Below are 22,710 nucleotides of genomic sequence, written 5' to 3'. Positions count from 1 at the left end.
TTATAACTCTTCGAGGTGGCAGGTTGATTGGGAGACGTTAGAGAGAGAGAGAGAGAGAGAGAGAGAGAGAGAGAGAGAGAGAGAGAGAGAGAGAGAGAGAGAGAGAGAGAGAGAGAGGGACAGAGACAGAGACAGGGACAGAGAGAGAGAGAGAAAGAGAGAGCGAGAGAGAGAGAGGGAGAGAAAGAGAGAGCGAGAGAGAGAGAGCGAGAGAAAGAGAGAGAGAGATACAGAGAGAGAGAGACAGAGAGAGAGAGACAGAGAGAGAGAGACAGGCAGACAGACAGACAGACAGACAGACAGACAGACAGACAGACAGACAGAGAGTGTTGTGAACTGGTGCGTGGTCTGCCACGTAGATCTATATGTTTTCAGTAGATCAGATCAGAAAGTTCATTATCCCTTTTTGAATACCTTCTGATATAACAAATATAAAAAAAATAAAAAAATAAATTTAAAAAAAACAATTAAGGGTAGCGGCGTATACTGTATGGCAGCTAGCTTTCCCCAGTGAGAAAGCAGCCCGAATTTCCATGAGGGTAACCTCACAGGACTTTATGAAATCTTACCTTATCTTATCTTATCTTATCTTATCTTTCTCTTCAGGTGTGGACGCCGAGGCAGTAGGAGACTCGATCTACCTTGTGGTCAGTGCCTACAACGTGCGAATCCGCGTGGACTCTGACGGCATGCTGTTCCTCACAGTGGACATTGGTCACACACTGGGAGCGCTGACCGGCATGTGTGGCGACTTTGATAACGACTTGGCCGGTCAGTCGAGAGACTTTGTAATTTTTAATTTTGTTGTTATTGTGGGGGAGGGGATGCTAATTTGTGGGCCCGTTTGTCGTTGTGTGTGTGTGTCTCTGTGTGTGTGTGTGTGTCTGTGTGTGTGTGTGTGGTGTGTGTGTATGTGGTGTGTGTGTGTGTGGTGTGTGTGTGTGTGTGTGTGGTGTGTGTGTGTGTGCGTGTGTGTGTGTGTGTGGTGTGTGTGTGTGTGGTGTGTGTGTGTGTGTGGGGTGAGTGTGTGTGTGTGTGTGTGTTTGTGTGTTCGTGTGTGTGCGTGTATGTGTGTGTTTGTGCGTGTGTGTGTGTGTGTGTGTGTGTGTGTGTGTGTGTGTGACATGCCGGGTAAGTTGATAAGTATGTACCTATTTGTTTGTTTTGTTTTGGGGTGGTTTTTTTGTCGGGAGGAGGGGGGAGGCAGAATGATGCGTGGCAAAGTTTTCGGCTATTTGAAAAGAAAACTGGCGGCTTCGTACCGACTACCGACGCCAAACGACATTTCTGCGTTTTCGTTGATATTACAGGCTCACAAAGCGCAGAGAAGAACACAGCGACTCATCCATGAATTGAACTTTGTTTTAAAAAGACCTTGGAATACCAAAGCATTTTAATAGCGAATCAATTGATTTTACTTCTTAAACTATGTAGCGCAAATAATGATTAATATTTGTTTGTTTCATTTTTACTGAAGTCTGTGTGAAGAAAATTGGAATAACAAAGCATCAATATCAGTTCATTTTTCTTCAAAAAGCTCTGTTGTGTCCAGAATAACAATGATGTTTGTTTGTTTTACTGTTTTCAGTTTCGATTTGACTGGATTCATATGTGTATTTGTTTTCAGACGAAATCAAATATGCGCAAAGCCCGCAGGAAGCCAAGCTGTTAGGCACCCTATACGAGGAAACCCCAGTAAGTTCGTTGTCTGTATCAACGCAGTGACTTTTGTTCTTTTTTAACTGACAATTGGACGATGTTGGAAATAATTATGTCGGGTTTTTAATTGGCTCCTTAAAGGGAAGGCAAGCTGCTAAGCTACACTGTAAATTGAAGTGTTCCACTTTTGAACGCAGTTGTTGTAACCAGTATTGTGTGGAATATTACATGATTCTACAAGCAAAAGTAGCACACATGGTACACGCTTATTAATGTCTACCATGTGTACTTTTTTCAGTAGATTTAAATAGTTCGTCACACACTATTCTCAACTGGTTACACACAGTGAGTTCAAAAGTGTTTGACCTTTGGATTTTTTTAGCTCAATGACGTCAATTTTTGTACGAAAATAGAGAGGCTGGCTCTCAAGTTTAACCAATCGTCTGCAAATTACCAAGCTAGTTTCACTTCTGTCTGCTGTAGAATGATGACGCGAGGTTTGATTTTGTACTCGCTGGCTTTGTGCAAATTTGCAAAACAACAATGGCGTCTACCAGTCCGACACGTGCTGAAACACTGCTATCGCAGTGGTTCGTAGTGAGTGAGTTTACGCGAATTTGAAGTGATGGCCCTGCGTTCAGCGTAATTTTGATGCCAGAAAAAGGGTTATTTATACCCCCCACCTAAATCAGCTATTTTCTAAGTAAAACACTTGAAACTTTGCACTGAAGGGCATCAACATATCAACAGTAAACCCTGAAAGTTTCAAATATCTGTGTTGAGTACTTCTTCAGTAATGATTTTTTTTACCAACTAATACAAATGGCCAGTGTACAGTGGAAAGCATAGGAAAAATCGCACAGTAGGGAGTGAGTGAACAGTGTGTGTATGGCTCTTGGATAATAAGCATTGGAATACGTCGTTGGCGTCACGGGGAATAATGAGCTCCAACCTATATGTTTTCGGAAAAAAACCGCATCTTACCTAATGGAAACTGCATAAACATGCAGCCTTCAACCTTTCTCTTTCGAAGAGGGCCCCAAAGGGTTTAAAGTCGTGATCGTGATTGGCGTTTTTTGACCTTTCTGTGATCGTGATTGCCGAAATTTCCATTTCTGTGATCGTGATGGGACTTTGCCCGTGATCCGTGATGACAAAAAAATCAAGTCTCGTGATCGTGATCGTCATTTGTTTTCGTGATCGTGATGGGCATTTCAACGTACATTTTTCACAGCTGTATCACTCTATGATCCTCTATTCGTCAAGGTGTTTGTGATCGTGAAAACAAAAATCAAGGTAACTGTGATCGTGAAAGCTAAAATTTCCCTTCCCGTGATCGTGATGATACCCCCCCTTTGGGGCCCTCTTCGAAGACAGGCAGATCGGAGCTCAACAGTTATTTATTTTGGTGCAAACGGCGTATCTTTACTGGTTATATCCAATGGGCTGAGCTCGTCTCAGATTCAAGGAAGACAACTCTTCCACCACCCAAACGTCGACAGAGTAATCATGTTTACAGTGTCGTCTTAGGGATACAGTGTGAGCGTTACAAATTAAGTACAAAAATTAAGATCAGTGCTTGAGATCTCGTACCTTTACATAATGTGACCAGTAAAACAAAAAGGCCCCCAAAATCAGATTCGTAAGTTTTCAAAGCTGCGAAAAATGCAGGGCCGGACTACCGGGGGGGTTATGGGGGTTGCGCAACCCCCCCCTAGCCTAAACATGTACCTTACTTATTTAATTTTTTTTTTATTATTGCTTATTTTATGCCGTTTCATGCAAGGAGCGACCATTTTCCTATCTCAGAATATGACCTACCCGTCAGCTTCAGGGGGCTTCGCCCCCTGACCCCCACAACGAGGGGGGGGAGGGGGTGGGTCCTAGGGTTTCTGGACCCCCCCCCCCCCCAGCCAAAAAATAAAAATATTGAATGAGGTATGCATTTCTTTATTTTACATTGAGTTTCAATTTTTGGGGTATTAATCAGTGACAAAATCTGCTGCCTGAAACTGGTAATGATCATCCTCAGAATGCACCAGATTGCACCATTTTGCATCCTTTTTTTCAAAATTTTCCGGGGGGGCATGCCCCCGGACCCCCCTAGCAAGCTAGGCGCTTCGCGCCGTCGGCTCGGCGCTTCGCGCCGTCGGCTCGGCGCTTCGCGCCTTCACACCCATATCTTCACAATATACTTTTGAAAAAAAACAGTCATAAAATGAACTGATCCGCCCCTGCCGCCAGGGGGGACATCCCCCTGGGCCACCACTGGCAACCCCCCCCCCTCCTCTTCGCCTAGTCCGGCCCTGAAATGTATTCGTCAAAAAAATGTACGTCGCTTCTCAGAACGGTTATTTCAACGTAATACTATGGGTACTCTGGTATTTGAAATGAACTGCTAACTTGGATTTTTCTGTGTGCAGTGTGGCGTTCCGCTGGAAGAGTGTGTATCTGACGAGGAAAAGAACGAAGCTCAACAGCAGTGTTGGGCTTTTGGGTCACGCATGTTCTCCGAATGTCGTACTCGGGTAAGTTCGGTTTGCATGCACACACTTACGCGCGCACGCAGGCACGCACACGCGCAAGCCAGCACGCTGGCCCGCAAGCGCCCATGCACACACACACACACACACACACACACACACACACACACACACACACACACACACACAAACACATGCATGCACACACACACACACACACACACACACACACACACACACACACACACACACACACACACATACACACACGTATTCCTTTCATGTTGCAGTTTGTCTTCGCGCGCGCACTCACACACACACTCACCCTCACACACACACACACACACACACACACACACACACACACACACACACACACACACACACACACACACACACACACACACGAATTCCTGTCATTTTTCAGTTTGTCTTCTCAGTTGTCAAAAGAAGATCTCTGTAAATAACTCCTTTGGGTTTGTAGGTAATTCGGAAGAGTGACCTTTTCTTGCAAAACCTCCGACAAACAAAGGAGGGACCAAATGAATCACTAGCGAGGGGAGTGTCGGAAACACGTGGACCGGAATATGTGTTTCCGACAGACCCCTTGCTAGTGATTGACTCATCCTTTGTTTGTCGGAGGTTTTGCACTCTACCACAAACAATACAAAACCGACGGAGATATTTTCGGAATTAGTCGATTGAATGTTGTGGTACCACTCAGGGTTAGGCTAAAAGATAGAGCCTTTTCCGGAAGTGACCAGTCGAACGTGCCGGGGTGGACTGCGAACCGGACCAAGAGCAAGACAGGATATACTTATGTCCTATAGGCAGATACATTTTTGGCAGGTTTTATACGCGTGCGGGTTAACGACTTTGGGAAATCTCACGGGAGACCTAAACATAGCATGTGGGAGACTTAATAATAGTCTGTGCAGGCCTGAAAGTAGAAGGCGAGTAGAAACATGTAACTGGTGAGTGGGAATGTTCATCTACTCGCCAAATGCGAGTAAAGTTGCTGAAACACAATGTTGGTTCGGCTAGTAACGTCAAGCTCTCTGGCAAGTAAATGTTCAGAATTACCAAGCAAAGGCTAGTACACCAATCTGTTTACTTTCAGGGCTGCTGTGGGAGACTTAACCAAAAAGAATCGGGGACATGTTCAGGTTGGGATCGATTGAGGTGGGGTGGAGGTTTCCCTTTTTAACAATTGTCTCATTGGCTCTTTGTCGATATCCGTCAGCTTTAATATGCCTTAGCCCATGCATGTCTTGCAGGATGTTGACTACAACTTCTACAATCGCTACTGCATGCGGTCCTACTGCTCGGCAAAGCGGCAAGGAATGGCGAAGGCGGAGGCGGCACGCTGTAACGCCATCGCCATCTACGCCAGCGAGTGTGCAAAGAACAACGTTGTTGTACAGTGGCGCTCTGCCGACCTCTGTCGTAAGTGTTTATTTCCCCTTGGTTTGCTTGCTGGGGGTACAAATCAAGGGTCTGCCAAACCCAGCAAATGCAGTAGGCAGCCCAGAGATCCCTGGGGGTAAACATCAAGGGTCTGCCGAACCCGGCAAATGCAGTAGGCAGCCCAGAGATCCCAATAGGGATTTAATCAAGGGTCTGCCAAACCCGGCAAATGCAGTAGGCAGCCCAGAGATCCCTTTTTCTTTTTTTGGGACTTCGTTTTGTTTTGTTTGAATTTGTGTGCGTGTGTGTGCGTTCTTGAGTGCGTGCGTGCGTGCGTGTGTGTGAGTATGTGTGTGTGTGTATGTGTATGTGTGTGTGTGTGTATGTGTGTCTGTGTGTGTGTGTGTGCGTGTGTGTGTATGCGCGCGCGCTTATACTCGTGTCGTTATTTCTCATTCAGCCCGAGTGTGCGCGGCTAACATGACCTACCAGCAGTGCGGGCCGGCGTGCAGAAGGGAGTGCGGCAAGTACCTCAGCTCCTACATCAGCGAGGAGTGTCAGGAGTGCGTGCCCGGCTGTCACTGTGCAGAGGGCCTGCTCTACATGAACGGCACGTGCACACCGCCTGAAGACTGCCAGTGTCTGTACGCCGGCAAGTACTACACGCAGGGCGAGGTTGTGTCCACCACCGACAACTGTCAATCATGGTCAGTTGAACTTTCCTTGTTTTGATACAACAGCCCTGAAAGTCCAACAAATGGTGTACTCGCCTTTGGCTAGTGATTATGAAAATGTACTAGCAAGAGAGCAAACTTTACTAGCCAAACGAACAATTTGTTTCAGCAGCTTTACTCGCATTTGGCGAGTTGATGAAGATTTCTACTCGCCAGTTACATATTTCTACTCGCCATGCCACTTTCAGGCCTGTACAAATTAATTTTCTGAATGAGGAACATACAGAAATTTGTCAAGATGTCAAACAAAATCTCTTTAGGTCGGCAAGTACTACACGCAGGGAAACGAGTATGTGTAATTCCACAGATCTGCCCACGTTTTTTGTTTGTTTGCGTGTATTTTAGTTAGCAGGTCTAGTTGAGCACGTATTAAGTATTATGTACCCACTACTAGTTATTGTGCATTTTAGTAAATGGACTGATGATGTCATTTGTATGGAGTCGACGCACGTGCGAGGATATGTATGTGTGGGAGGGGGGGGGGGGGGGGGCGCGGGAGATGGAAGCTTGCTGTATGTTATGTAATGTATATATTGTGTGTGATACGTGGAAATGTGATACTATTTATTTGCATGTATGATACAGGTACAAATGTGATAATTGTAGGCTTATACTAGTGATTACTGTGTGTGATACATGAAATGTGATATGAATGCTGTTTTTATATGTTATACTCTTACTTTCTCCCAAGCGCAAGACAAATTCTTCTATGAAAATTGAAGCCAATAAAATTTGAGTTGAGTTGAGTTGAGTAAGAGCTTTCTTCCACTTGGGCACGTACCAAAAATCAACACCCAAGCTGCTTCCTGCACAGCGCAATCATTTTGGCAGATTGGCATAGGTGTAAGTTCCAAAATGTGACCCTCCACCACGAAATGAGTCGCATGTCACCTCGCGCGGTTCTGCGTTAGGCTTGGTTTAAGCGTGTTTATTCAAATTCTCATACACACGTTTCAAACAATAACAACATTGAGAACGTTAACAAGCAGATTGCTTATGGACACGTTCTTGAACTTATAATCAATACACATTCAGATAGCAAAACATGGCGAACAAGTGATAGCTTCAACACTTATCTTGATAATCTTTAATTATATTTTATACAAATAGGGTAAAGAGAGAGAGAGGCTTAATATAAGTCCGGGGAGTGTCTGGTAACAGTGTGAGGGTCACCTTAGTCACAGGCTTATAACTCAAACAGTTTTTGCTCTTTTCTAAAACGGTTTTCACCCCTGGATAGAGCATACAAAACTCTTTAGGAAAATGTAAAAATATGAAAATCATGCAAAGGTGACATGCGACTCATTTCGTGGTGGAGGGTCACAAATCGATTCGGTGAAAAAATCTCACACTGCGAAGAAAACAGCCAGTCTACATGTAGATGTTGGGCATGAGTCAAAGAACCCAGGTAGAATTCCAGGTAAAAGCCAGGACGGAATTGTTGCGATGTATGTGATGTATCTACGCGGACATTTCAGGTATTATCTTTAACGATGTTGCATGACCTGTCTGCAGCACGTGCGGAATGTACGGGCAGTGGAGCTGCAACCAGACAGACTGCAGGGCGAGCTGCGAGGTGATGGGTCACGGCATGATGAAGTCCTTTGACGGAGAGACCTTCAACATCTTCTCTAACGTCACCCATTGTGCTTTCCGCCTGGTATCTTTCGTATCACCAGTGAGTACAAAACATTTCACTTGAGGAGAACAATAATAGCTTTTTAACAAACCGATTTAAAAGAAGTTGGCCTGAAGAAAAAAGTGGTGAAAGGACGAAAGAAAGAAACATAAGAAAGTGAAGAATCCATTAAACGCACTAACATCGTCATGAAATGAGGCAGTAACTGATTGTACGGCACATTAATATGAGTTATCTGCACACACAAATTTAACTTGACGCCAAAGAAACAAAAAACAAAAAAACAAGTACACACACTGTTGATATTGCATCCGATTCTGAGCATAACACACCTTCAGTTTGAGTCATTGAAACGAGAAAGGGAATTCAATCGCTTGGGATAATCAGTAAACTCTTTATATAATGAATTTGGCCCAGTCTCCTTTAAAAAAAAAGAAAAAAAAGAAGAAGAGAGGATATGTAAAGCCGAGCGGTCTTAGCTTCACATTAACTCTAACTGTCTGTGTCTGTGTCTTAGATGTTATACGTGTTTGAAGGTCATTTGTCAGGATGGCAATCACACGACAGGACAAACAGACACACAGAATAGAAATTCAAGAAGAGGCAGGTGAAGTTCAAAATTGTATTGAATCAAAACAAATCATAAAAACAACTCAATACAAGGCGTAGGTTCTTTTCAGAAAATATATCTGTACATTGGTTCACTCTATTCCTGTAATTGTCCTACTCCTTACAAAAATATTCTAAGTCCAAAAATAGCTGAAAATTTGGGCATGACCCGTAGGTACCCTCAGCAAAATACGCTACTGAAAGCAATATCCTATGTCCTAAAATGGCCGAAAATTTGGGCAGAGGTTCGGGGCCTGAGTAAAATAAAGTAAAAGAGTAAAGCGACGCCACTTTACTTGCCGTGTGGTAACCTGGGACTGCGGAACGTTTGTTTTTAACCCTGTCAGTTCAGTCCACAGGGCGGAGTCCGGTATACCATTTAGGTTGATTGCCAAAACTCCGGAGGACAATTTAGAGATAACAACAAATACTTCTCAGTACTCAGGTTTGGACTCATCCACAACCATTCCCACCGAAGCAATGCTGTAACCCTAAGTGGTGGGGAGTCCGGTATACCATTTAGACACTTAAGCCAGGTTGGTTGCCAAGACTCCCGCCGAACCTTGAAAACTAACAGCTTATATACCTTTTGTGACTGTCCCTGTCAGTCCACGTGCAAAAACAAATTCGTGGCAAGTAACAGGAGCGTGACTTAGGGTTCACAACCCCGCCAGTTTAGTCGGCGCGATCGTGTCAACGTCATAGAACAACATGGGGAGGGAAGGGGGGGGGTAGAGTCTCGAGGCTGCTGTCAGCCTCCATAGAAGCTACAGTTAAAATCCCTCAAAAATACACAAAAACTCCTGTACAAAGAAAACTACATCAAAAACGCTATAAAGAAATACATCAATAAAATGGAAATTCTTCGACGCATCATTTGATACCAAACACTCATTGGTTATCAACACTGTGAACAAAGTGCAAAACCTCTGACTATTACCTCGCAAAATAGTCATGTCACACCAAAAACGTATGCAGTTACAAGTTAACCACAATCAAACACAGTGTATATTCAACAGGCTTCTCATATGTAGATGATAAACATAAAATCTCTATTCTACTAAACAAATGAATACAGAATACATGTTTATATTGAATACATGGGTAAAAGAAAGAATGATATAAAAGCTACATAAAAGAAAAGAGAGAGAGAGAGAGAGAGAGAGAGAGAGAGAGAGAGAGAGAGAGAGAGAGAGAGAGAGAGAGAGAGAGAGAGAGAGAGAGAGAGAGAGAGAGAGTATGTGTGTGTATGTATGTGTGTTCGTCTGTGTGTACCAAATATTATTCAACATAGAAGTAAAGAATCAGATCAAACAGGAAAGGAGGGTTGGGGAGGGAGGGAGAAAGGTGAGAGTTGGATGTCGAAAAACAATGCTCGGTTTCGCTGGCGGCACGTGCATAAACAAGCCGTAGAGGGTGAGTGACAGGAGAATTGACCTAGGGTTCATATCGTGTCAGTTCAGTTGGCGCGATCGTGTCAAAGCCAATTAAACAATGTAAAAGTACTGTATCATACCTAGATAATATATTCTGCTCTGTACGCCTTCTCTTCTTCTTCACTCTATATACTTTAAGAAGAACATTGCATATGGAGAAAAGACAAAAATATTACTGTAGTCGCTTTTCTCCACAGATATAATGGGGTGCGCCAAATAATGTGTAGCGACTTGAAATCCACAACAGCAATGCATACGCTTAACAAGTTATTATTGTGATGTGGTAACGATATAGAAACGATGTAGATGTGCCAACAGATTATACTGTGTTTCCTTTACGCGCTCCAACACTGATCTTATTGTATATTTGTTCTCACACAGAGTGGCAAAGGAGATTTCTACATCAACCTACTGACGAAACCCTGCGACACAGGTGTAGGGGTGTGCATCAGCCAGGTACAGGTGGGCTCCCCTGACGGAAGGTTTGACATAGCGCTGGACGAGAGTGAAGTCATCTTCGTCACTGACGTCACGTCCTCCAACCGCCTGACGCTGCCCTACAACAACGACCGTTTCTTCTTCAAGGACGTGACGAGCCAGACCGTGGTGGTCCAGATGGAGGACATGCGTGTCGTCTTCTACAAATCTGGCTACGTCCGCGTTGATGCTGACACTGGTGTCTTCTACAATGCGGTATGTTGTTGTTGTGCTTCTTTTTTGCGCTTGAGGTCTTGAGTACTAGCATTGCCACACAGCTATTCGGACCATCTCCCAAACTGGCCCTGCATGAGGCTAGACATCGCACTTTATGTTCATCCTGCAGCATCTTTCAGTATTTGATGTCATTTCCACGGAGCTAATTCGGGAGACAGGCACCACTTGGTTTCACACCTTATTTGTTTGTTTGCTAAGCGCGTGCTTCATTTTGTTTCTTAGCCTATTTACTTCTTGCTAACTGATATACTAGGCATTTGTGTTTACAGTGTCTAGTACAGGGCTAATTCCGAAAGTGTTGCAATTAAAATGAAAATCAGCGATTATAAGGGAGTTCTTATGACTAACATGCACAGTGTGGTCTGTGATTATATAAGCGTGACTAAAATAAGCAATTGCAAGAAATGTTTTTACATTTAGTCAAGTTTTGACTAAATGTTTTAACATAGACGGGGAATCGAGACGAGGGTCGTGGTGTATGTGTGTATGTTTGTATGTGCGTGTGCGTGTGTGTGTGTGTGTGTGTGTGTGTGTGTGTGTGTGTGTGTGTGTGTGTGTAGAGCGATTCAGAGAAAACTGCTAAACCGATCTTCATGAAATTTTTCATGAGAGGTTCTGGGTATGATATCCTCGGTCTTTTTTTCGTTTTTTCGATTAATGCCTTTGATGACGTCATATCCGGCTTTTTTGTGAAAGTTGAGGCCGCACTGTCACGCCCTCATTTTTCAATCAAATTGATTGAAAGTTTGGTCAAGAAGTCTTTGTCAAAGTCCGGACTTTGGTATTGCATTCAGCTTGGAGGCTTACAAATTAGTTAATAAGTTTGGTCATCAAAAATCTGAAAATTGTGACTAAAACTATTTTGTTTAAAATCGATCCAAAAACAATTTCATCGTATTCTTTGTCATTTCCTGATTCAAAAAGCATATAATTATGTTATATTAGGATTTAAAACAAGCTCTGAAAATTAAAAATATAAACAATACGATTGATTTTAAATTTCCGAAATCGAGTTAAAAACTATTTCATCGTATTCCTTGTCGGTTCCTGATTCCGAAAACATATAGATATGTTATGTTTGGATTAAAAATAAACTCAGAAAGTTAAAAATAATATAGGTACAGAAAAGCGTGCTATCACGCTCAGCGCAACCACTACCGCGCTACACTGCCTTGCTAATTTCACTGCCTTTTCCACGAGCGGGGGACTGACGATGCTAAACGGTCTTGGTGAAACAATTCAGTGCGTTCAGTTTCATTCTGTGAGTTCGACAGCTTGACTAAATGTAGTAATGTCGCCTTACGCGACTTGTCTTTCTTTCGCCTTTCGACTTATGTATTGTCGTCAGTCTCAAACTGGTTGCTGTACCTGATAGTAGTTAGCCAATAATATTGTAGTTCTATTAGATTTTGGAAATAAGACAGTCAATATGGCTTGCCATCATCGATGTAAACAACATACCTTGTCATCATTTTCACGAGTTTTCATTCACAAGCATCTGGGAAATAAATGTCATGTTCCCCGGGGAATAAATGCCCAGTTACCATAGTTACAGAAAGCAGGTTACATGGATATTCAAAGCCAAACCCAATAGAAACGCTCGGAGGTTCATCGGCTCACAGGTAAGAGGGAAAACAAGAGAAAAGCGACTCACTCATCTTTTCTTTCTGCTATTCCTTGCTCTCGATTCGTCGCACGTTTAATCCACATATCTGCTAAGAGATGTCACGAACCGAGACAATGCCGCAAACAAGCAGCTCTTCGAAACAGCGGGGCAATCCCATCGCAAGCAAATGCAAAATGTAGGTCATTCTTTGCAATGAATTGAAACGCCGCTGTCGGCCCAAAGTCGAAGACGCGTACTGCTGGATTCACACACCATTCAGTTAGTCGGAACCTACAGAACTTTTCTTCCTCAAACCTGACATATTTGTCTCAACATGTCATCAAATTAATACACAGATCTCCTTGACTCGCTTTCACTTGTACTTGTAGCGCCTTCACTCTCGCGCCTGCCTTCAGTGATTGCAACAGCGTGGTGGGGCCCCAAAAACGGTATTTTCAAAACCAAACTCGCGTTTCAACTCATGGCTCCCTCTGTTGATGATGCAATTATTTTCGCGCTACCAAAATGATGACAAAAACGATGTTTGATGGGTTGTTGTCAGACAAGCTTTTTTTGTCGGTCCTCGGAGGGCATATCGACTTTTGTTTCATATTTATTGACCAAGGCCGAATAAATATGAAACAAAAGACGATATGCTCCCCCTCGGACGACAAAAAAGCTGGTCTGTCAACAACCCATCAAACATCTTATAATATCTCCAAAGAAGAGAACCCTGACCGTTTTCAAAACCACACTCGGTGTGTTAGTACGTGATGTATGCGTGTGTGAGAGTTTCACCTTCAGACTACATTACACCACTACACCATAGTTAATTCATTCGTCGGCTGTTATATTAGTAGTTCCTTCTGGAGCTGACACCCGTTCTTGAAATTAAAACTATAACTGATACCTGCAGCGGTCATGACTCACGAAGGTGCTCATGGACATAGAACACTTCATTATCTCAACGAGGACAAACTCAGGTGTGGTGTATACAGCATTACAATAAACAACATAAAGCGTAAGAACATAAATAAAATATCGAGGCACAAATAGTCCACTCATAATAGTCAAGATTAGGACGACAATATCAACACAAATCTCTCTCTATCTCTCTCTCTCTCTCTCTCTCTCTCTCTCTCTCTCTCTCTCTCTCTCTCTCTCTCTCTCTCTCTCTCTCTCTCTCTCTCTCTCTCTCTCTCTCTCTCTCTCTCGCTCCATTCATATCATATTACATCACAAACAGACGCGCGGGCTCATAGGCGCATGGAATCAATATATATATGTTAATGACTTGTTATTTCCTCTCCTCCGTGCCAGCTGCAAGGTCTGTGCGGCAACCTCAACTTCATGGTGAGTGACGAGCGTCTGTTGCCCAACGGCGTTCTGGCTGACAGTGACGATGAGTTCATCATGGTCAACTCCTACCTGCCCTCGGACGAGAAGAACCTGTGTGGTGGCGAACGTGGCATCCCTACTAGCACTAGCAGTCTTCCCATCGTACGTATGGAGTGTTCTATGATTGATATGTAGTTATTTTTCTCCCTCAAGACTTGACCCCGTGTAAATGTATGCGTACATACCAATAGCCTAAAAGAAACACCTACACTTCTCATCTTACTCTTTCGTTTTGATCCTCAACACCTCTTTACTTAAATCGTTTTGTGGATAACTTTCAACGTCACAAACCCATTCGAATTCTCCCAGCAATTGCTCCAGATAGTTCTAGAGCTATGAAAAATTGACACTTAAAACAAAATCAAAAGCAGACCCCCTAACGTTCGGAATACATGCGTTTTACCTAATTGGCTCCACAGAAATATTTTGAGCAAGCCAACAATACCGAAGCTAAGTGTTCCTCTTCTCATTGCAATTTGTCTGTTGTGTAGCTATCTTGTTCTTTGAGTTGACTCACCAATAGGTTGGGTTGCTTGTGAATCTTTTGTATTTTTTGTATTTTATTAAATGTTCCATCCGTTAACCAATCTTGGCTTCTCTAATTCTTGACAAATGATGATATATTTCCTGGAGACTGCACACAATTGGTGAGCCGAAATGCCTAGAAGGGCTTCAAAGCAAGATTTCCAGCAGGTTCTAATGTTTTCACAAATAACTCTTTAACACTTTTACCCCGATAGTGGACAGAGCTAGTGACCCTTTATGTCCAAATCAAGAGTTCCAGAAGTGTACAGTGTTTTTGAAATTAACTCATGAACACTTTTACCCTGATACTGCCTTGAGCTGGTGACCCCCTGTGTCCAGAAGGGATTCAAAGCAAAAGTACCAGACATTTCTAGAGTTTTTGAAATTAACACTTTACCCTATTAGTACACAGAGCTCGCGACCTTCTGTGCACAAAGCAAGAGTTCCAGAAGTGTCTAGTATTTTTGAAATTGAATCATCTCCACTTTGCACTGACTGGCGACCCTCGATGCCCATACAAGTTTTAAAGTGCTCTAACAATTAACTCATTGACTCTTTTACCCTGACAGTGCACAGAGCTGGCGACCCTATATGCCCAGAAGGGTCAAGCCCAGATTTCCGAGTCCGTGCAGGACACGTGCATAGAGAGCCCTGTGGTCAGCAACGTGTGTCCACTTCTTCTGCGTCTGGCTGACGACCTGCAGCTGTCCACGGAGGACATTGTTAATACAAGCAAGCATCCCAAGCTGTACGCCATGTGTGTGGAAGGTCAGTTGTTATTCAGTTTGTTTTCTTGTTGATGTCTGCCCTCTATAAAAATCAATGCTCTCTGCACTTAAAAACAAGTCGCGTAAGGCGAAATAACAACATTTAGTCAAGCTGTCGAACTCATAGAATGAAACTGAACCGCATACTCGTAGTTTCGTCAGTCCACCGCTCGTGGCAAAGGCAGTGAAATCGACAAGCCAGATTAGTGCGGTAGTGGTCGCGCTGAGCAGGATAACACGCTTTTCTGTATTTGTATTCTTTTTAGCTTACTGAGTTTGTTTTTAATCCAAACATATCATATCTATATGTTTTTGGAATCAGCGACCGACAAGAAATAAAATGAAATTGTTTTTAAATCGATTTCGGAAAATTAATTTTAATCATAATTTTCATATTTTTAATTTTCAGAGCTTGTTTGTAATCCAAATATAACATATGTATCTGTTTTTGGAATCAAAAAATGACGAAGAATAAGATGATATTGTTTTTGGACCGTTTAATAAAACAATAATTTTAATTACTAGTTTCCGATTTTTAATGACCAAAGTCATTCATTAGTTTTTAAGCCACCAAGCTGAAATGCAATACCAAAGTCCGGCCTTTGTCGAAGATTGCTTGGCAAAAATTTCAATCAATTTGAATGAAAAATGAGGGTGTAGCAGTGCCGCCTCAACTTTTACAAAAAGCCGGATATGACGTCATCAAAGGTATTTATCGAAACAATGAAAAAAATGTCCGGGGATATCATTCCTAGGAACTCTTATGTCAAATTTTATAAAGATCTGTTCAGTAGTTTAGTCTGAATCGCTCTGCACACACACACTCACACACACAGACACACACACACACACACACAGACACACACACACACACACACACACACACACACACACACACACACACACACACACACACACACACACACACACACACAACGACCCTCGTCTCGATTCCCCCTCTATGTTAAAACATTTAGTCAAAACTTGACTAAATGTAAAAAGCACAAAAGAAGGGTTGAAGCTCCCGGCGTGAAAATGACTTAGATGTATGCTTTCAACTGCCTTATCCGGTAGATTATTAGGAATCATTGGAAGTATCGAGACTTTGAAAATGCATCTGTATATGTATTACATGTGTGTTGAAGTTCGGTTTATGAGTGGATGATTTCTTTGAAATTGGTCAAAAGCCTCAACTGCTGTAGCTGGTAAACTATTTGGCATCGTTGAAAAAGTCGCCATCGCTACTTCAAAGAAGCACCCCCATAATTATGTTTTCAATGTGTGTGGAGGGTCGGTTATCAAAGGATATCGATATACCTTCATTTTCGTATAGACCAATGCCAAAGATCCGTCCAAGCTTTTGCCTAAGATTAGAGGATCCTTCAATTAAAGCACAAGCCATAACTCAACAGCCGAGGTAGTGTGAATGTCTGTGATCATCTGTCCGTCAAGAGCGTTGGTCCTGTAATGATGCTGTTTAAATTTTTGTCTTGTAGTGTCAGTCCTCGAGTGTGCCCCGGGTTTGGAGTACCGAGGTGGTGTGGATGTCTGCGACAGTTTCTGTCGGGATCAGCTTTACGTCAGCAGTGGCTGCTTTCCGGGAGTCGTACAAGGCTGCGCATGCGCCGCAAACGAGCTGAAAACGGACGACGGTGTGTGTAGCACTTTGGACAGCTGCACGTGCTTTGAGCCGTCACGTGGTGTCATCCATCAGGCGGGTGACGTCATCCACTCTGGATGTTCCAAATGGTGAGCTGCGTCGGTCGGATTATATGATTCATTCTAGGCAAATCAGGGTTCCATGACATGAATCATGACTAAAAACGAGTAGACCAATAGAAAGACAGACAGACAGACAGACAGACAGATATTTGTGTTGGTAAATTGTATTGTCTAAAAATTAATTGCCTTGTAATTAGCCGGGCAAGTGGAGACTAAATCAGCAGGACACCAGGTTTTCATGTTAAACATTTTGCCGCAGCCTTTTCGTCAATCGGGTTTTGGTCAGATATATGGCGAAGGATGACGGTATTCAGAAGAGGAATGTACAGGACAAAAGACTATGATGACCGACTTCCCTCTTTGCCCTTGTCACACATTGTGTTTTTATTTCTTACGTTTTGCTGCAGAACATTTTTTATCAGAATCTCAACCTGCCGAATATGGCGGATTAATTATGTGAACAGACGGTATTGAGAATCAATCAATCAATCAATGAGTCTTATATCGCGCATATTCCGTGGGTACAGTTCTAGGCGCTCTGCAGTGATGCCGTGTGAGATGAAATTTTATACGGCCAGTAGATTGCAGCCATTTCGGCGCATATTTACCTTTCACGGCCTATTATTCCAAGTCACACGGGTATAGGTAGACAATTATTAACTGTGCCTGAGCAATTTTGCCAGGAAAGACCCTTTTGTCAATCGTGGGATCTTTAACGTGCACACCCAATGTAGTGTACACGGGGGGAGGTTCGGACACCGAAGAGAGTCTGCACACAAAGTTGACTCTGTGAAATAAATTTCCGCCGAACCTGGGATCGAACTCACGCTGACAGCGGCCAACTGAATACAAATCCAGCGCGCTACCAACTGAGCTATATCCCCGCCCCAGAAGAGACATTATGAACCGAGAAGAGTAATCAAAATCATGGCCCTCAAAATTAACTCACTTTTTTCCGTTTTTGTCGTGCAGCACGTGCGAGAAAGCCAAACTGACCTGCACAGCAGCGGACTGCGAACAAGTCGTGTGCACCAACGGTATGGAGGTGGTGACCAACATCACCGATGTTGACGGCGAGTGCCAACGGCCCATCTGCCCCCTCCACTACAGCAACAGGTTCAGGTAAGTCTTCTTCTTTCTTTTTCTCGTTCGCTTCAATTTCAGGTAAGTGAAGGTAGTTGGCACTGGACGTCACAGGTGTGTAAGAATGTTGTTTCAGCAGCTGCGCTTTTTCCGTGACAATTTCATGGATATTATTTTAGCAGCTACAATAAACACGCATCACTTTTCCCATGGCAAATTTATAGATAGTATTTAAGGGGCTACAATTTACATACATCACTTTTCCGTGACAAATTCATGGACGTTATTTCAGCAGCTACAATATAGACGCAGCACTTTCTCCATGACAAATTCATGGACGTTATTTCAGCAGTTACGTATAATGTACAGACAGTACTCTTTCCATGACAAATTCGGGGATGTTATTTCAGCAGTTATAATGTACAGACAGTACTCTTTCCATGACAAATTCGGGGATGTTATTTCAGCAGTTATAATGTACAGACAGTACTCTTTCCATGACAAATTCGGGGATGTTATTTCAGCAGCTACAATGAACATACAGCACTTTCTCGATAACAATTTCAGGGATGTTATTTCAGCAGCTACAATATACGCGCAGCACTTTCTTCATGTCAAATTCGGGTATATGTTTTCAGCAGCTACAGTTTACATGCAGCACATTTACCAAAGCGACTTCAGGGATGTTATTTCAGCGTCTACGATGTCCATACAGCACTTTTTCCATGACAGAATCAAGGATGTTGTTTTAGCAGCTACCATAAACATACAGCACTTTTCTCAAAGCAAATTCAGGGGTGTCGTTTGGCGCCAGCAGTTGGAAAAACGGCGACATTTCTTTCAAATCATCAACAATTTTGTCGTCATTTCGTCCAAACTGACAAACGTCTTTCACAACTCAGAGAAGGTGACAACAAGGACTGAAAATTGCAAAAAATGTTATGCTGTTTCTGCAAATTTAAAAAATAATCAGACCTAGCAAATCCTTGAAAGTTAATAGAACATTGGCTTTCTATGTAGTCAAACAGATTGTGAAATACTTTCTAAAAATTGCAAAAAATATCATGGTGTTTCAGCAAATTTAAAAAAAATCAGACCTAGCAAATCCCTGAAAGTTGATAGAAAATTGGCTTTCTATGTAGTCAAACAGATTGTGAAATACTTTCTTTTACCTGATTAAAGACGCTATGCATTGTTCACACATATTTTTTGTCAACTCATACAATGCACATGAAGTTCTTTTCCGTAGATGGAAGGTAGGCGATGTTGCACCAAAGGAGATGTATTCTTGAAGGTTGTACACTCTGTGATCATTAGCCGCGTTTTGTTCCAGATGCGCAGAGAAAATCTACGGTACTGCTCGCAACTGCTACTGCCCAGAAGGAACTGTCGAAAGCAGTGCTGTAAGTTTGGGGCTTCACTATTTTATGTACTTTGTCTTTAGGGTATTTTTTATGTATTTTGATTCAGTATGTTGTTATTTGTGTGAAAGTGAACTTGGTAACACACCTACTCAAAGGGCAATGACGGCGTGAAGTTAAGTTTGCAAGATTTTGTTCAGCATCCAGCAACAACACTTAAGAATACATAACCTTCATTCACAACTTATGGCGCTAATTTTGTGTTCCCTCAGTCAAGCATATTTTACGAACATGCCCAAACAGTGTTTGGGCAACAGAGAAAGTGAAAAACCTAAAGATTTTCCAAAGATATATGAATACAGCATTATCAAAATCGAAGTGCGCATCTATGTCATCCAATACTTCAACGGTAAGATGATTTTTTTCTCCTCGCTGTCCAGCCTAACCTAGAGAGTTTTCAAAGATATATATGAATGCAGCATTATCAAAATCGAAGTGCGCATCTATGACATCCAATACTTCAACAGTAAGATGCTTTCTTCTCCTCGCAGTCCAGCGACTGTATTCAGATGAACGAGTGCCCGTGTTACTACAAGGGTACGTGGTACAAGGAGGGCGACAATATCACCGACAACTGCTTTATCAAGTAAGTCATTGAAGATATCTGAGATGTTTTATTTCAAAACGTAAGTCTTCTAGTGTCAGCATGTTTGTGAAACTCCACGGGTATGTCGAGGCCTTTACATGTGATGAATAAAAAAATAAAAATAAAAATAAAAATTGCGAAGACTGCAAAGTCTTTTTACCAAAACATTACGTGCCCCCAAAACAACAAACAAGAAAGGTAAGTTGTTTGGAACGTTTGTTATTGACAAAAATACGTTACAATCACAATAACACACGTTCCAACAACCTACCTTTCTTGTTTTTTGATTCTGAATTTTGGAACGTTGGCAGTCTCTTTGTTCTAATTGGCGTAGAGGCGCGTCCCCCGGGTGGTGGATGGGGGAGCCTTCTCTACTAACTTCTGAGAGAAGGTCGCATCACTCTCGATGCCGTGAACCTAATTAGGATCTTTTTCTTGTTTCTTTATTTCTGCCTCCCCAAAGTCCTTTTACTTTCCTTTTCTCACCCATAAAATTCTTCACTTATTACCCTTGTTAAGTGGTTCTTGTATAGAATATAGTCAATGTTTGTAAAGATTTTAGTCAAGCAGTATGTAAGAAATGTTTAGTCCTTTGTGCTGGAAACTTGCATTCTCCCAGTAAGGTCATATATTGTACTACGTTGCAAGCCCCTGGAGCAATTTTTTGATTAGTGCTTTTGTGAACAAGAAACACTTAACAAGTGGCTCTATCCCATCTCCCCCCTTTCCCTCGTCGCGATATAACCTTCGTGGTTGAAAACGACGTTAAACACCAAATAAAGAAAGAAAGAAAGTCTCTTTGTTTTTGGATTTATTACGTGCCAAAGCTTTGTGCGGGAAGCTTCGTGAAGTAAACTTCGCGAAGTCCACTTGAATTGATATCATGTTTTACAAAGCATTATCAGCTTGGCTTCTTCTTGTGCATAGATGGACTGTGTTGTTGTTTATGAATTGATTTTGTCAATATCCCAAATAAAACCAGCAACAGAAGCCAACTTTTCACAGAAAGAAGCCAGGTGTTGTTTGGTATTTGTTCAAGTAGAACGATGCTCTTATACTATGCAAAAGCCTAGACAGAGAACCTGTAGGTTACATAAAGAATATCGCTTTAAATATGTTTGATATGATTCACAGCATATAGAACAATCTTGTTCTGTCATTTGGCCGTCTCAGTTGGCAACGTATACTCAGCAAGTGTTGTCGCATGCAAGCTCATGGCTGAGACTCAAACAGAGTTGATAATTGTACTACATGTATTGCTAATTATGGTTTGATATGATTTTGCATTGAATAGCTAAGAACGTCGAACGTTGTTCTATTGCTGATTAAGGTTGTAGGCTATTATGATTTTGCATTGAAAAGCTCAGAACGTCGAACGTTAACACTGTGGTCGATGTGTGCAGAACATGTCAAAACGCCATGTGGAATGTCACCGGCAGAGGCGACTGTACAGGTAACACATCGTCTGTCTATCATTTTGTCAATCTTTCTGTCTGTCTGTCTGTCTGTCTGTCTTTCTTTCTATTTTGATTGTATTTATTTCTTCCTTCCTTCCTCTCTTTCTTTCTTTCTTTCTTTCTTTCTTTCTGTATATGTGTGTGAGGGTGCTGTTGATCAGTTTTTGATGCGTGTGTTGGTGTAAATGGCTGGATTGAAATGTTTCTTAACCGCAATGTCATCACAAATTCCCAACCTTGGGCAATTAAAGATTCTGTATTCTGTATTCTGTGGGCGTGTGTGCATGCTGCATCATAATGACCAGCCATAATCCGTTTTCAGAATATAACATGAACGTGAACGTATCTAATAGATGACATATAAACCAGGAAAAGAATACAATAACAGTGTTGACGTTGTTACAGCAACCTGCACCATGGCCGGAAGCCAGACGCGCTACACCACGTGGGATGATCAGACTTTTCAGTTCAGAGGGACCTGTACCTATGTGCTTGTGGAGACCATCAATGCAACGAACCCCTTCAAGGTTAGTGATGCTTTATAGGCACACGCAAGCACAAGACTAAGTACGCACGGAACAGATCCTGTAATCCATTTCCGAGTTCGGTGGGTTATAGAAACACGAAAATACCAAGCATGCATCTCCCGAAATCGGCTTCTGGCTGTCTAAATGGCTATGTCAAAACGGCTTCTGGCTGTCTAAATGGCTATGTCAAAACGGCTTCTGGCTGTCTAAATGGCTATGTCAAAACGGCTTCTGGCTGTCTAAATGGCTATGTCAAAACGGCTTCTGGCTGTCTAAATGGCTATGTCAAAACGGCTTCTGGCTGTCTAAATGGCTATGTCAAAACGGCTTCTGGCTGTCTAAATGGCTATGTCAAAACAGCTTCTGGCTGTCTAAATGGCTATGTCAAAACGGCTTCTGGCTGTCTAAATGGCTATGTCAAAACGGCTTCTGGGTGTCTAAATGGCTATGTCAAATCGGCTTCTGGCTGTCTAAATGGCTATGTCAAATCGGCTTCTGGCTGTCTAAATGGCTATGTCAAAACGGCTTCTGGGTGTCTAAATGGCTATGTCAAATCGGCTTCTGGCTGTCTAAATGGCTATGTCAAATCGGCTTCTGGCTGTCTAAATGGCTATGTCAAATCGGCTTCTGGCTGTCTAAATGGCTATGTCAAAACGGCTTCTGGGTGTCTAAATGGCTATATCAAATCGGCTTCTGGCTGTCTAAATGGCTATGTCAAATCGGCTTCTGGCTGTCTAAATGGCTATGTCAAATCGGCTTTTGGCTGTCTAAATGGCTATGTCAAATCGGCTTCTGGCTGTCTAAATGGCCATGTCAAATCGGCTTCTGGCTGTCTACATGGCTATGTCAAAACGGCCATGCACGTAAAGCCCCACGCGTACTAAACACGAGTGCACGTAGGAGTTTCACAGCCCATAAACACAGAAGGAGAAGTCTG

General features: G+C 42.5%; 1 protein-coding gene across 1 annotated transcript in view; it reads left to right on the top strand.

The window, feature by feature from the left end:
* The window catches only part of LOC138982535 (mucin-19-like), a 102,794-nt gene that overhangs the window by 20,605 nt on the left and 59,479 nt on the right, over positions 1-22,710 (top strand). Inside the window, exons 8-22 of the mRNA XM_070355839.1 lie at positions 607-771; positions 1,628-1,695; positions 4,083-4,187; positions 5,420-5,588; positions 6,010-6,256; positions 7,799-7,961; positions 10,349-10,660; positions 13,608-13,787; positions 14,780-14,978; positions 16,474-16,726; positions 17,672-17,821; positions 19,116-19,185; positions 19,695-19,789; positions 21,193-21,242; positions 21,652-21,773. Coding sequence (XP_070211940.1) covers positions 607-771; positions 1,628-1,695; positions 4,083-4,187; positions 5,420-5,588; positions 6,010-6,256; positions 7,799-7,961; positions 10,349-10,660; positions 13,608-13,787; positions 14,780-14,978; positions 16,474-16,726; positions 17,672-17,821; positions 19,116-19,185; positions 19,695-19,789; positions 21,193-21,242; positions 21,652-21,773 — 2,348 coding nt within the window. The remainder of the gene's footprint in view (positions 1-606; positions 772-1,627; positions 1,696-4,082; positions 4,188-5,419; positions 5,589-6,009; positions 6,257-7,798; positions 7,962-10,348; positions 10,661-13,607; positions 13,788-14,779; positions 14,979-16,473; positions 16,727-17,671; positions 17,822-19,115; positions 19,186-19,694; positions 19,790-21,192; positions 21,243-21,651; positions 21,774-22,710) is intronic.

Source organism: Littorina saxatilis, linkage group LG12, assembly GCF_037325665.1.
Source record: "Littorina saxatilis isolate snail1 linkage group LG12, US_GU_Lsax_2.0, whole genome shotgun sequence".
Taxonomy (NCBI): domain Eukaryota; kingdom Metazoa; phylum Mollusca; class Gastropoda; order Littorinimorpha; family Littorinidae; genus Littorina; species Littorina saxatilis.
This window is presented reverse-complemented; position numbering and strand designations above follow the sequence as displayed.